A 15,144-nucleotide genomic window follows, 5' to 3' on the forward strand; every position below is an offset into this window, starting at 1 on the left:
ATTCTTTTGCATACCTGCCAAGTCTCCCGGATTGGCCAGGAGACTCCCAGATTTCGACTGTTGGTTTCGTTTGTACAGTTGTCATAAAAATCTCCCGGAAATAGAAATTTTTGTGCGTGATCTGGCCGCATTGACGAAAATGCAGATGAGTCCGCTCCGAGCTTTTTGCGAACCCACTGCATGTTATTATAAACGAATTTAGGAGGCGTTCCTCTAAATGTACAGTAAAATCACAGTGATGTGAAACTGTGGCAGATACGAATTCGTGAATTTCCCCAGCCTAATTCCACTATGTTCATTGGGCCTAAATTTGAATGTTCTGAACACATTTCCTAATCGTGGCGGGTGATAAGAATTTAGAACGTAAACCGTTAAACTAAGGCCGAAAGCAGCGTACTCGAAGCTTCGGAAGTACGCGTGCGACCGGCGTACGCACTGTCTTCTACTGTGCGTGTGATTGTCATTGCCACAACTGCTGTGTACGAAACCGCGGTCGCTCTTGACACGATAATGTATGGCGACGACGTTACTGACAGAACGCCGAAATTCTGTGCTCAACCAGCCAAAGCAACGCTGCTTTCCGCAAACTCCGGGGACAAAACTGCGGCAGATGTGATCGTTGATGGCAAAGCGCGATTGTAAAAAGAACTGCCATTTGCCGCAACTGCCACGCACAACACAAAACCGTGGTCGCGCCGACGCGATGGCGATCTACGAGCTCCGAGGGCACGCAGCGGTAGATTAAAGGCAGTAAATACGTAAAAAAAAGTCGCAGTTTCGCCTAGCGCACTCGCACAAGCATCTAACCATCCCTCCACCGCCCCCATCCGCGGGGCAAAGTACGCGTGAGAGATAAGCGCGCGTAGGCGCGTCGCAAGGAGCTGGGCACCGACCGCAGGTGGCTTTTTTATTTCTTGAGTGTTCATATTATTACACGACATCAGCTACGAAAGAGCATCATAGATGAAGACGATGAAAGCGGCCGTGCTCGTGTTGTTGTTGCTGCTGTTTTTCCATCTTGGCTGCAGCTGCCTCTGACTCTCCCTGTATATTTTGTAAATATATTTATTTCATTCATTCTCTCACCCCCGTGACATTTGGTGGTGGTGCTGGGTACAACACGATATAACGGAGCTCCGCAGTGGCCGACGCTTGATTTTTCCACCATGGCAAACCAGGGGCTCCCGCCGAGGCGACAACAACTGTTGTCCTTCCGCAGCTAAAAGATCCTGGCACGTTCTGTGGCACGGATGATGTCAGACATCGAAGAATGGTTGCCGTTGTAAGAACGTACAAGTAAGAATTACTGCTGGGATGAAACTCTTATGTTAGCCAATATCCTGTTCTACTTGAAAGGAACAGCAAAAGTGTGGTTCGAGAACCACGAAGATGCAATTGGAAGTTGGGATGCGTGCAAAGAAAAGATGCGCGCCCTTTTCGGCAAGTCTGTGGGTAGAAAGGCAGCAACCAAGACGGAGTTGGCATCTCGCGTGCAAACGTCATCAGAGTCCTACGTGACTTACATACAGGACATGCTTGCCCTTTGCCGAAAAGCGGACAACGGTATGGAAGAAACCGAAAAAGTAGTTCACATATTGAAAGGCATTGCAGATGATTCATTCAACCTTCTCATATGCAAGGACTGCAACACGGTCGATGCCATCATCAAGGAGTGCCAGCGTTTTGAGGTTGCAAAAAGTCGACGTATCGCCCATAATTTCACTCGACTACCAAACACAGCAGCAACCTGGTCGTGCGAAGACAGGCCTGCACTACAGACGCCGTTAACTGCAGAGAACCTGACCAAGATCATCAGACGTGAACTTGAAGCTCTGTCTCCTGCGTCCACCTGCTCCCATGCCTGTGACTCTAGCCCTCAGATGGTGCCACTGGTACATGCCATTGTGCGACAAGAGCTTTCCAATGCTGGACTGGCCTCCGAGTGCACTACGACTCCCTCTCGGCCGATCAACCGTCGTCGATCCCCCGTTTCGTATGCTCAAAGCCAAAACCTTCCGGTGCACCCTCGCAATCCAGCCGAGTGGAGGACTGCTGACGATCGCGCGATTTGTTTCAACTGCCACCGTATCGGGCACGTGGCCCGCCATTGTAACACTCGGCGGTATTGGCATCAGGCATCCTATGGCTACCCCCATCGGCCAGAAAGGGATCATGGACGCTTTTAAACATACCGGGAGTCACCTCAGGCCACCAGTGAAGACGTGCCTTCTATGCCGCCATGTCGTCGTTCTCCAACTTCGCATGCTCACCAGTCCCGTTCACCGCTCTCCCGTCGCCCGTCTCGCTCGCCCCAATTTTGCCGACCAACGTCGCCGACTGACCACCTGCCGCGGGAAAACTAGATTATGCAGCTCCCGGAGGTGATGCTGCATCGACCACTTGCCCGCCAAATCCTCTGACCATGCTGCCAACTCGACGCAACCTTATTGACGTTGAAGTAGATGACACACCCGTTGTTGCACTTGTGGACACAGGGGCTCACATATCAGTGATGAATTCAGAACTTTGTTGTCGCCTTAGGAAAGTTTTAACGCCACTCACAGTGCCACTCATCCAGGTCGCCGATGGCGGCACGTTTCCCGTGCTTAGAATGTGCTCCGCACGTATAAGTGTGGCTGATCGCTCCACGACAGTGCTATTTGCTGTGCTCGAGAAATATTCCCATGAACTTATCCTCGGCATGGACTTTTTATCCGCCCACTCTGCCCTTATTGATTGTGGAACCGGCATGCTTCAACTTGATTTACCGTGTTACCATGATGACCCAACACCAGCTCAACCCCATCTGTGTTCTGCAGATCATGTTCGCCTAGAACCTCAAGCCGTTACTTACGCGAACCTGGGATCTGTCCCTCTTGTTCCCGATGGTGACTACATGGTGACACCTATTGCTGACGTTCTGCTGGCCAAACATGTTGCCGTGCCTCACACACTTTTGGCAGTCACGGGAAATACAGTATCTCTTCCGAACCTAAACTTCAGCTGGTGCGCTCAAGTTATCTCAGATGGTATGACTTTGGCAAAAGTTTTTTCTATAGATGCTGCCATTTCGGCGTTCGTTGCCGAATATTCTTTGTCCTCTGCTCCGTTTTCATCCTCGAAGAGCGCAGCCGATGCCACCATTGACAAGATGATCGCTCCGGACCTTCTTCCAGCACAGACAGCTGACATCCGGCACCTGCTGAAATCCTACCACGACATCTTTGATTTTGATGACCGCCCTTTGGGTCAGACATCCTTTGTAACTCATAGGATTAACACTGGAGACGCCAGCCCCATCCGACGACATCCTTATCGTGTGTCTAATGCTGAGCGACAAGTTATCCAGCACGAAGTTGAAGAAAGGCTCACAAAAGACGTCATCGAACCTTCCTGCAGTCCATGGGCATCGCCGGTCGTGCTAGTCAAGAAGAAGGATGACAGCTGGCGCTTCTGCGTAGACTACCGTCACTTAAACAAAGTAACACGTAAGGACGTGTACCCACTGCCGTGGATTGACGATGCTCTTGACTGCCTACATGGGTCTGCCTACTTTTCATCTATCGACTTGCGATCAGGATACTGGCAGATTTCTGTCGATCATCGAGACAGTGAGAAAACCACTTTCATCACACCGGATGGACTTTTCCAGTTCAAGGTTATGCCATTCGGATTGTGTAATGCGCCAGCTACATTTGAAAGGATGATGGACTCTCTCCTGCATGGATACAAATGGACCACGTGCCTGTGCTATCTTGATGATGTCATCGTATTTTCACCTACATTCGAAAGCCACCTTAGCCGCCTGACGGCTGTACTTGAGGTTTTCCGGAAAGCAGGACTTCAGCTCAACTCTTCCAAATGTCGCTTTGGCCGTCGGGAAATCACTGTGCTGGGCCACCTTGTCAGTGCTCAAGGCGTGCAACCTGATCCTGACAAAATTCGAGTTGTCAAAGATTTTCTCATATCACGTTCCGCAAAAGATGTACGGAGTTTTATCGGCCTTTGTTCTTACTTTCGACGTTTCGTGAAGAATTTTGCTGACATTACCCGACCACTTACAGAGCTACTGAAGAAGGACATGCCTTTTTATTAGGGTACTGACTAAGCAACTGCCTTCAGCACCCTTACAACATTACTTCTTCCCCACCCATCTTGGCCCATTTCGACCCGTCAGCCCATACTGAAGTTCGTACCGATGCCAGCGGACATGGAATTGGTGCTTTTCTCGCCCAGCGGCAAGAAGGACAGGATCGCGTCATTGCTTATGCCAGTCACCTCCTTTCTCCTTCGGAAAGCAAGTTTTCCATTACAGATCGCGAGTGCCTCGCACTAGTCTGGGCAGTCGAAAAATTTTGACCATACTTGTTTGGCCGCACCTTTTCGGTGATTACAGATCACCATGCCTTGTGCTGGCTGTCGTCCCTTAAAGATCCAACAGGATGACTTGGCCGTTGGGCCTTGAAACTACAAGAATACAGCTTCGACGTGGCATACAAATCTGGCCTATTGCACCAGGATGCCGACTGTCTATCCCGTCACCCCGTGGACCCACTTGACCTTTCAGCACATGATTCTGACCCTTGTGTTTTCGCCATGTCGGCTTTCACCGACATACGTAAGGAACAGCTCAGCGATGTCCATTTGCGGTCTATCATGCAGAGTCTACTTGCCCCACGTAGACCCGTCGCTACACTTGTTCGTTCTACGCGATGGCATTCTTTACCGACGCAACACCAGCGCCGAAAAACCAGAGCTACTACTCGTAGTTCCTGCGACACTCCGTTCCGCTGTACTTGAACAGCTTCATGACGTCCCAACGGCGGGACATCTCGGGGTCACGCGCAGGTACGATCGCGTGCGGCGTAGATTCTTGTGGCCAGGCCTTTACCGTTCTGTGCACCGATACGTTGCTGCATGCGAGTCCTGCCAGTGCTCCAAACATTCCACCTTGCCACCAGCTGGTCCGCTCCAGCCAATATACATACCCACCGTTCCCTTCCACTGCGTCTGTCTTGATCTCGTTGGACCATTTCCTACTTCTCTCACTGGAAACAAGTGGATAGCCGTAGCAACTGATTACGCCACAAGATACGCTATCACACGAGCGCTACCGACAGGCTGTGCCACTGATGTCGCGGACTTCTTGCTTCATGACGTAATTCATCACCATGGCCCTCCTCGACAGCTGCTGACTGATCGTGGTCGCTCATTTCTTTCAAAAGTAGTAAGTGACATCCTTCGCTCGTGTTATTTGCCTTATGTGACATTCGCGTACAATTCGTCACGCCACGACACCGCTGGCTTGTCCCCCTTCTATTTATTGTTCAGCCGCCATCCAGCATTACCCTTCGAGACTCTTCTCCCATGAACTACGCAAACGGTTACAGAGTACGCCCGGGATGCCACTGCTCGGGCTCAAGTGGCCCGCCAAATCGCCCGGGAACGTCTTCTTGGCTCGCAGCTCTCTCAGAAGGCCCGCTACGATAGCCATCACAGAGTACTTTCCTACTCTCCAGGTTCATTGGTCCTCCTCTGGACACCATGCCGCCACGTTGGCCTCTCTTCGAAGCTCCTGTCTCGCTACTCGGGGCCTTACAAGGTTTTACGCCGGCTTACCGATGTCACATACAAGATTCCTCCGTTGGACAGTCATCGTCGTCCGCACCCGCTATAGACATCGTCCACGTGACCCGCCTCAAACCGTACATATCCGCATATGATTCTACTCTCCTTTAGGCGCCGAGACGGCGCTGCCAGCAGCGGGGGGTTATATGTTACACGACATCGGCAACGAAAGAGCATCATAGACGACGAAGACGATGAAAGCGACCGTACTCGTGTTGTTGTTGCTGCTGTTTTTCCATCTTGGCTGCAGCTGCCTCTGACTCTCCCTGTATATTTTGTAAATATATTTATTTCATTCATTCTCTCACCCCCATGACAATATATATAGATACGTCGACCAAAAAAAAAAAACAGCCTAGGCCGTCGATATAACAATAAAAAGGGGCCAGATGCGTTTTGCCGTTCCTGTAAAAAGAATCCAGTAGTGAGCAAGGCTTTGACGCGCGCTTTTGCGACAGCCAGCCGCGCTGTCCTGTCCGTTCACGTGCGTCCCAGGAAGACATAAGCCAGTTGTTTTAGTGGAAATAGATTCTGCTAGTTGTATTGATACTTTTAGACTCAACTTAGTACGAAACCTTACCCTCGTGTGTTCGGCCTCTCCAAGCCACTATAAGACCGCAACGGTGATGTTGGGAGTGTGGCAGCTTGGGCTAGTCGGTATGGCATGACGATAGTTATAGCGCGAGAACAAAACGACGACACAGTGTTCTTCGTGTCCTTCTTGTCTCTGTGTCGTCGTTTTGTTCTCGCGCTATAACTATCGCTGATGTTGGGGCTTGCGATTGAGACCCACCCCACCCCACCCCCTTTTGTTTTTCGGTGTTTTTTTTTTGTCCTTTGCTTTTTTTTTTGGTGCCGAGAAAAAATAGGCGCAAATTATTCAGCTACCCCCCTCCCCCCATTGTGGAAATCTCCCGGATTCAGAATCCTTGAAATTGGCAGGTATGCCTTTATAAGCATCAAATTGGCTGTAATATCTGATTGCCCAGCACTGCTGAAGTGATCTCTGCTCATTACTTAATGAATTAATTGAGGCATATTGTGCACTAAGCTAAGCTACTTCATTATCTCCGCTACTGAAGCTCACTCTACTTTGGTATCCACGCCAGCCTATCTCTTTAGACCTTCTAGACGAGCATCACAAGATTGAATCATGTACGCTTCCAGATGAGGTTCTTGCTGCCAATGCTGTCCTACAATAAAGCATAAATAAGGAATTCCCATAGCCTGCCCCCACAATTGGCTTTTATTCCAGAATGCCTACTTCTGTGTGAGACTCTTTAGTGTGAGCTTGCAAAAAGGAGCCAATAGAGTTTTGTAGATTTCAAGAGCTATTGAAAGTATGTGGCTGGTATTCCTTAAATATGTGTTCTTTAACAGTGTACTACACTGCCTAGGCTGTGCACTTGGTTGACATGCACTTTATGCTGCCACATTTCTGGTGAGGTCAATAAATACATTGACTCACCTTTCTTTATGTGTTTATTTTTGCATTTTGATAGTGGGCCTCACTTTTCACATTACTATGCTTTTGTTTGGGGTACAACGAGTGAAAAGAAGCAGCTTTGCCTGCACCAAAGACAATTTGTTGACTGCTGAAGAGGAGACCCGAGTAGAAAAACAAGCTTTTTTCCAAAACTACATATTTTTTGTTTTTATTTGTTCTACTTTCACGACAAAAAAACTGAATATTTCAATTTACCTCGAAAGTATAGTTAAAAGCACTTTTAAAGAGCACAAATTGGCTATTGACAATAAAGGGAGCTCATTGTCTAGAGCAAGGAGGTTTCTAGAGCTTCGTGAAAATTGTCACCTCACTACTTGCCATTGCATTTTGTGTGAGGGGTTCATTAATGCCGAAAGCTCAAAGTAACCATGAATGCCAAGCTCTCATAATAGAATAAATCATCTTAAAAAACATATATTTTCCACATAGATGAGCTTCCACTTATGCCTTTAAAATCTGTTTTTCTCAAGATCCATTGCCTTGCCACGGTGGTCTAGTGGCTAAGGTACTCGGCTGCTTATTAACCACAGGTTGCGGGATCAAATCACGGCTGGGACGGCTGCATTTTCGATGGAGGCGAAAATGCTGTAGGCTCGTGTGCTCAGATTTGGGTTGACGTTAAAGATTCCCAGGTGGTCGAAGTTTGCGGTGCCCTCCACTACAGCATCTCTCATAACTATATAGTGGTTTTGGGGCGTTAAACCCCACATATCAATCAAGATCCATTTTTGAGCAACTTGTCGAATTTGGACACCGTGTTTTTTGGATAGGAAAATCAGGATCAAATGTTACCCATATATTCCTTAACACGTGAAGAGTGCAAGTGTCTTCTCTAAAACTTGATATGACCTCTATAATAATTATGAACCTCAAGTGCACAATTAGTATGGGGAGACGATTCTTAAGGGGATACCGAACAAAAGTTTTGCCGCCAATATTTTCAGCCAAATTGATAAATTGGATCCTGAAATCGACAGAGACAACCTTCATTCGAAGCAGAAACTACGGGAAAAAAATAAATTAATGCATTTTTCATAAACTGTCCCGTCTAGCGGCAGCACCATGAACTAGAGGATGTGACGTTGGGTGACGTTACTCACCAAAAACTGGCAAGCCAACAATGCCAGCCATCGCCCGCTTCTCTTGACTCGCTCATCTTCCACTTCGTTTCCAAGAACCGGTATGAACAGCTACTGCAGGAAACAATGCTTCTGGCGCCAACGATTTTGTGGAAGGAAAAGAGTAAAAGAAGAGGAGAACAAGAACATGTGCACCCTGCATGCGCCTCGGCAAGTTTGACCTCACTGCTCGCGCTCGTGAGCAGCCGCCGCGCCCTCACAACCCATCAAAAGTACAACCAACTGTTGCAACTTACTATATAACTAATTTAGTATTTGAAATCAGCATGAAAGCCTATATACACAGCAAAAACTTCATTGCCCTAGCCTACAGATAATGCAATTATTTTTTCGAATTGCATCTCCCCTCAAGCCAACGCAAGTTTACAAGGTTGCTTTTTGGGTAGTTCGAGAGCTGTCAGGTCAACCGAAAATTCATGTATCTCCGCAAAGAAAATGATTGCAAGTGGGTGATGCTAGGTCCTGAGGTCTATGTTCTGAAGTCACCGGCTAGTATAAAGATTTGTACTTGTAGGCATTTTATGTTGTTCAATCACAATTATGATTGTTGCTTGTCTATTGTAAACCATATTTTTTTCACATGTACACATTTCAATTATAGCAACAATTTTCTATACACTGTAGCAGTGTACAGTGAGTGTCAACAACAAGGCTAAATCCTAAAGTCCATAATGTGTATGTTGAAATCACCAACTAGTATAAAAAGTTTCTGCTTCTAGGTGTTTTATTTGTTCTGCCACAACTACGATGCATATTAGTGTCTTGTTGAACCTTTTTTTTTGTGTCTCACATCCTGCATCTTCCTGTGACGGACACAGACATGGATGGACAAGCATCGACACTAAAATGTTTCGCCGCTAAAAGCACATTATCCTGAAGGGCCATCATGCCCAGCAGCATGCCAAGCAAGCTCCTGCTGCTGGCATGCTGATAAATACCATGTGGTTAGCTAGCATTACGTAACAGTGAACAGCCTTCGTCGACACTGGCTTGGAAAGTGAAAAGTAGCAAGTGACTTCACTGTGAAAAAATTACTCATTAGCACACACATTAGAGGCTTCTGAATGCTGTGCGATCATTCCTAATATTTGCAGTGAAATACTGGCCGTTTTTTCCAAAGAATGCCAAAAATTTGAAAATTGGGTTTCTGAGAAAAAGAAGCGTCAAAATTAAGCCGCCAGTAAAGCTTTCATTAAGACTAGTTGGTGCATGCTTGGACACATATTTGGGTGGCACGAAAAGACACGCACAAAAGAGAGTACACAGGGCGAGCACTGTGTACTCTCCTTCGTTCGTGTTTTTCGTGCCGCTCAAATGTTTAAAGCTGTCAGTTGAGGCACATACCAATATATATGACAAAATTATGCTAATTAACAGTTACTTACTTGATTCACTAATCAACATTTCTATGAATTACAACTCGTCTTTCTATCACAAGTTGTATCCAGCGAGTTTGCAATGCAGATAAAAGTTTCAGGGAGACAAGCTTCTAGAATATGCATTCTCGAAATGTGGTACAAAATATATTGATGTTATCATTTTTGTACTTGAGTGCCCGTAACAGTGTTTGATTGCAAATGCGATTGGAACAACAGTATTCTTACTACAAACTTGATAGTGCATATCTTCCTTAAGTTTCTCGCCAAGTGACTAACCCTTGCCAACTCACCAGCTGAAATGCATCAATACGGACATGTGCTACTGCAAGTTACGGCATGCAAGCCTCAGTTGATTGATGAATTTGTGTGTGTGGTCTTAAAATTTACAGATGTCTGATGCACCTGGCAGCTTGCTGATGAACAACTTCTTTTTCGTTGGACACCTTACTTGAAAAGTTTTACAGCGAAAGCTGTTATGAGATCACAACAAAGGTAGTGTGCACCGTAGTTGTCTGCTCCCACCTGTGTCCGTAACCACTATCGCAGCAAATAAGAAAAAAGAAAAAGTAAAATTTATGGACCATCTCCCTGAAGGGAACCCTGATGGAATAAAACAGCAGCGGTGCGCACAGCGTTGACCCGGTTGAAAAGGGCGTCGACAGGAGTGCTGCAAGAACGGTTTGAAGCGAAACCCAGTGTGGCATTTACTCGAGAGAATATTTGTTTGAAACGCAAAGACACGGCAGGCGGGTTGGGCTTCCTGTGAGTTTCACCGCATAAAGACTGTTCGCTCGATGTGCGCTCGAACGTTGCGAGCAGTAGAGAGGGTGAAGGAAGAGAGATGACACACGATGACAGGCTAGGAAGAGAGTGACGTCAACGTGCATGCACTGCGAGGGAAGGCATGACCTATTTGGCACCGCCCCAACACCTGCGGCCAAGGAAGCATGGTGCGGAGGGAGGGACAGCGTTACACAGGCTAGTAAAAGAGCTGCTTCGCATCTGATAAAAACTACAAAGGACACAATGGGATTCGAACCCGAGTCCTCTGCATGCCAGCCCAGTATTCTACCACTGAGCCATGCCGGTGCTTGAAACTCTGTTGAAAACCGGCCTTGGGCAGGTTTGGTGTTAAGAAGGAAATCGCGTAAATATGAATAATAAAGCATTTTATAACAGCAAAGGAACAACCAGGTGTCACACAATGTGAATTCCATAACAAGTGGGTCGTTGGATACTCCAAACCATTACAAAAGCTTCAGGCCTATCTTCATCCTCGTCAGCTACAGCATAAAAAAAATTGCACAAAATTCCTTGCAAGGGTGTAGCGGGTACCACGCTTCTCCGAAGAATGACGAAGGATCACATAGTGAATGCCTTTTTGCTGCACAAAAAATTATGCAGGGCGTAGTGGCTGCCCTGCAAGTGTGCTTGTAGCAGTTACCCAAATAGTGTTTAGAAAAGCTCTGGAAGGCTGCCCTTCCAGCTTTCGCTATGACTGTGCTACACATTCCAAGCAGGCCTGGTTTTTTTTTCGCAGCCTCCAGGAAATAAACTCAAAATTATATGCTGCTTGCAAAGTTCACACAATAAAATGTTCTCCGTGTCACTGCAATGAGACAATAGATGACGTGGCACATTACACTCAAATGTCTACATAATCCACGCGGATATAACAAAATATTGGTTATAACAAAGTAAATGAAAATAGTCTTGCCATAGAAATAGACTTGGGGGTATACACTTATAACTGATTTTCGTGTATAATAAACTTATTATTGTGTAGATGCAACTTTGTTGTAATGAGGTCTGAGTACATTTCATAAGCAGACTTTACCACAGATCTCTTGCTATTAAAGATAGCCACATTTTTTTGCGCTTTTCTTGGGCTTCACACAGAGGCGTTCCTGCTCTGTTGCACTTGGGCACGCTCGAAGGAAGATCCGTGCTCACATATGAGCATGACCGGAACTTATACTTCTAAACGGTTCAGAACGTTGTAGATGCACATGCGCGCGGTGGTTTCGTCTCGTAATGTCAAGTTGGCAATACCTCAAAAGACACGAGCCAGGCTCTCCTAAAGACATACTAGTTTCAACGCGTCGAGGTGGCCGCAGCTGGAGCGGTGCGTGTGCAGCAATGCAAAGAATTTTCCGTGCCGCCTTTTGGGACTCTATGAAACAGCCTGCAAAAAGGGTCCCTGCTCACACAAGTGTGGTGCAGACCAGCACAGCTGGTGCGAAGTGCATACATGTCTGACTGTGCCAGGAATCGTTGGCTGTGTCAGTGGTCAGAAGGCGCCAGACTCTAGAAGACAGCACTTTGGCAAAGTGACGTCGTAGTAAATGAGCGCCCAAGAGCAGAGATGAGCGTCTTGACGGCTTCATAACAGAAGGTATGATGTCAACCTGCATATTGGCACCTTTACGATTTTAGCTCGAGATCAGACGAATTGTGTGGAGACGCACTTCACTTGCAGGCGTTGCATATTTTCCAGGCTACACATATCATTGCCAACTGCTCTGCCACTTTATGTTAATATATGGTATTTTGTGGCATAATTGCTCTACCACTGATGCAGGATTAGTGCATCATTGCACCCATGTGTGGCCACTATATTATATTATTCGTACACTTGGCACAACGAACATGACGCATACAACAAAGTGTATAAAAAGAAATCATTTATTTACAATCGTAAGGCTTGGGAGTCGCAACAATGGCAGCACCAATGAAGCACTAAGAGATGAACGTCGCAGCAATGTCATGCTTTGCTGCAGCACCTTCGCGCGTAAAATATATTAAAATAAATCTCCTGCATCTGGGTCTCTACAACAATAACTTATTTTGGCTTTAACCTAAGTATGTTCATCTCATCAGAAGGAAAATAGTTTTGTTCAAGGACTATCAACACTTTTAACATCTTCCTTCTACACAACAATCCTAAATGTCCACATTCTTGTTACTATGATACAACAAATGATGGCGGTAGACAAACTTGTCACCGTATGGGTAAGACATGGCGCTATGTATTTTTATTACACGTGTGCGCGCGATTCGGGAGGTAAGTTAGTTGTGCCCACGCAAAAATAGTTATTTAAATACACTACGATCACAGCTAACAGCTCTCATTGAAAAGAATGTCCTGTTGCTCTCCTTCCTTCTAAGCGTTTCAGTCGTCGTCTTCGTCATCGTCACTGAAGTGAGCTGTGTAGTTCCTTTCCTCATAGGTATCTCTTGCATAATTTATTAGCTGCACAACCTGCACAAGAAACACGAATCAGTCAAAAGCAAAGCAGTGCTCAAATTTAACGGTTGTTCAAACGAGTGCTTTGTTCCCATAAAAACTTTGTCTTAATGACACTGATCTTTAACCAAATCCATCACGAAGTTATTCATCTATTGCAATGAATCTTGTTGCGTTTATGCATATTGGTGTGCTGATTTAAGACGTAAAATTATTCGGGTAGTATAATATGTACTTTTTAAAATATACAACAATTCAGGTGCCTCTTTTGGGAGCAAGGTCAAACAAAATACGGCCATGTAAACACTGCACTCTAAAAGGCACATAGCATGTTTGATAGTATACAACTGCATAGTGCACTAGAATAATATTGGCATACTTGTAGGCTGGTGCAAATAGTGAATCGTAAGTTTGAAGCAAATTTAAAGCGAATATTGATTTTGGTTGAATAATCACATGTTATAAAAAAATGGGCATATATATATATATATATATATATATATATATATATATATATATATAGGTATGGGATATGGCACAACGGGAGCGTTGTCAACAAGGATAAATATATTTATTTCCCAACAGTTTCGGGAGGGGTCCTCCCTTCATCAGGGGATGAGTTATACTGACATGAATTTCCAAACTTCGTTGCTGCCGCGTCCCTCTCGCCTTGAAACATGTTTGCGAGAGTGAGAGGGAACTAGAAAAAAAAGGGGGGGAGAAAAAAAAGAAAAAGAAAGAAAAGAAAGAAAGTAAAAAAGAGAAAGAACCACTGTCAACACTGAGAACGAAACCAACTGTCCGTGGACGTACACGGACAGTTGGTTTATATATATATATATATATATATATATATATATATATATATATATAATAAATTGAAGCAAGGCCTTTGCAAATGCCATTTTTTGGTTCAAAGGAAGTGGAAACAACTTTCAATTGTAGCAGCAGGATGTGACTTTAGGTAGAATGCAAAATATAACCTGTAAAATATGTTAAGTTTTAATACTTACTATACTTGGAGAATATAAGCTGGTATAACAAGCTTCAAAACGTCACAAATGATGAATCGAGGCGAGGGTGATGTGTTCATTTAACCTTAGGGGGACTTCACGGCAGTGAGAATTTCCAATAAATGTTTTCACAGCTTAGCACCTTTACACTGCAGCGAAACCACATTTACAGAAATTACATGCGGACTAACATGCACCTCACAGCTTAGCACCTTTACACTGCAGCGAAACAACATTTACAAAAATTACATGCGGACTAACATGCACCTATTCGTTCATTTCGAATACTTTGAAATTTTCGATAACATTAATTCGAATCTAAGTGAGTATGAATATTTGAAGCATTTGAATATTCGCACAGGCCTACATATCTGAGATCTCAGCACAAATACACATTGCGTCAGCAAGCATGCAACTCACTAAATGTTACCATGCCACATCATAGCCGCCAAAGTGGGTCGTTAACATCAGTGTGGTTAACATAAACAGCAAAGCAGACAACCAGGAGGGTGTTTCAAAATTTTGCTATAGTCGGTAATGAGAGTTCTAACTGCAACTGTGGCTTGTACAATACGGTTCACTGTTAAAGAGAACACTCAAATGAACAACATCAATATTGCTGACCCTCTAACAGCAAATGGATATGGAAACAATCTACATGAATGTCACTAGTCTGTCAATAGGAGTCAGAACTTTGTAGTCTTATGCAAATCAAAGTTGCTACGCTTCTGCAAGATAAGAAAATCTAAACATGTTGTGCACACACGTGTTCCCTTTAACAGTGGCGCATCTGTACATGGGTAAGTAGCAACATTAAAAACTTGCTACTGCAAAGACAGTGCTTTGAAAGGTGACACTAGATAAAGATTTTGTTGACAACTTGATCACTGGAACAAAAACAGATGAAAACAGTTTTTCTGTTATAACAGATGTAGCCAACGTTAGCCATCATTTAGCAAATACGGTATTTACTCGCATAATCCTCACACTCTCATAATTCTCACATCCCCCACATAACCCAACAAAAATACAATTTCTTTTTTTCCTTGAGTAATTATGGCACCCTTGAAAATTGCCGCAATAACATCGTCTGCTCGTTCCAGCCTATGATAATAGTGCGCACCATCTGGCGCCATCTCTTAAGCATCAAGCGTACTATTATTGCAGTGAGGTTCAATCCAATTCAAACCAAGCCAAAGCGGCACGTGCGCGTTGCGGCGTGTTTTGTATG

At 45.1% G+C, this 15,144-nt stretch overlaps 1 protein-coding gene and 1 long non-coding RNA gene across 2 annotated transcripts in view; one reads left to right on the forward strand and one right to left on the reverse strand.

Moving 5' to 3' along the window:
• The first annotated feature begins 7,734 nt into the window (after positions 1 to 7,734).
• LOC142803830 (uncharacterized) lies at positions 7,735 to 10,843 on the forward strand. The gene is made up of 2 exons (XR_012894318.1): positions 7,735 to 8,486; positions 10,043 to 10,843. It is a non-coding gene; the product is annotated as an uncharacterized LOC142803830 (long non-coding RNA).
• Positions 10,844 to 12,320: 1,477 nt separating this feature from the next.
• The window catches only part of LOC142803829 (intermembrane lipid transfer protein VPS13D-like), a 149,880-nt gene continuing 147,056 nt past the window's right edge, over positions 12,321 to 15,144 (reverse strand). The window contains exon 78 of the mRNA XM_075889975.1: positions 12,321 to 12,915. Within this exon, the coding sequence (XP_075746090.1) occupies positions 12,826 to 12,915 (90 nt within the window). The 3' untranslated portion in view covers positions 12,321 to 12,825. The remainder of the gene's footprint in view (positions 12,916 to 15,144) is intronic.

This window comes from Rhipicephalus microplus, chromosome 3 (assembly GCF_043290135.1).
Source record: "Rhipicephalus microplus isolate Deutch F79 chromosome 3, USDA_Rmic, whole genome shotgun sequence".
In the NCBI taxonomy this organism is placed as follows: Eukaryota; Metazoa; Arthropoda; class Arachnida; order Ixodida; family Ixodidae; genus Rhipicephalus; species Rhipicephalus microplus.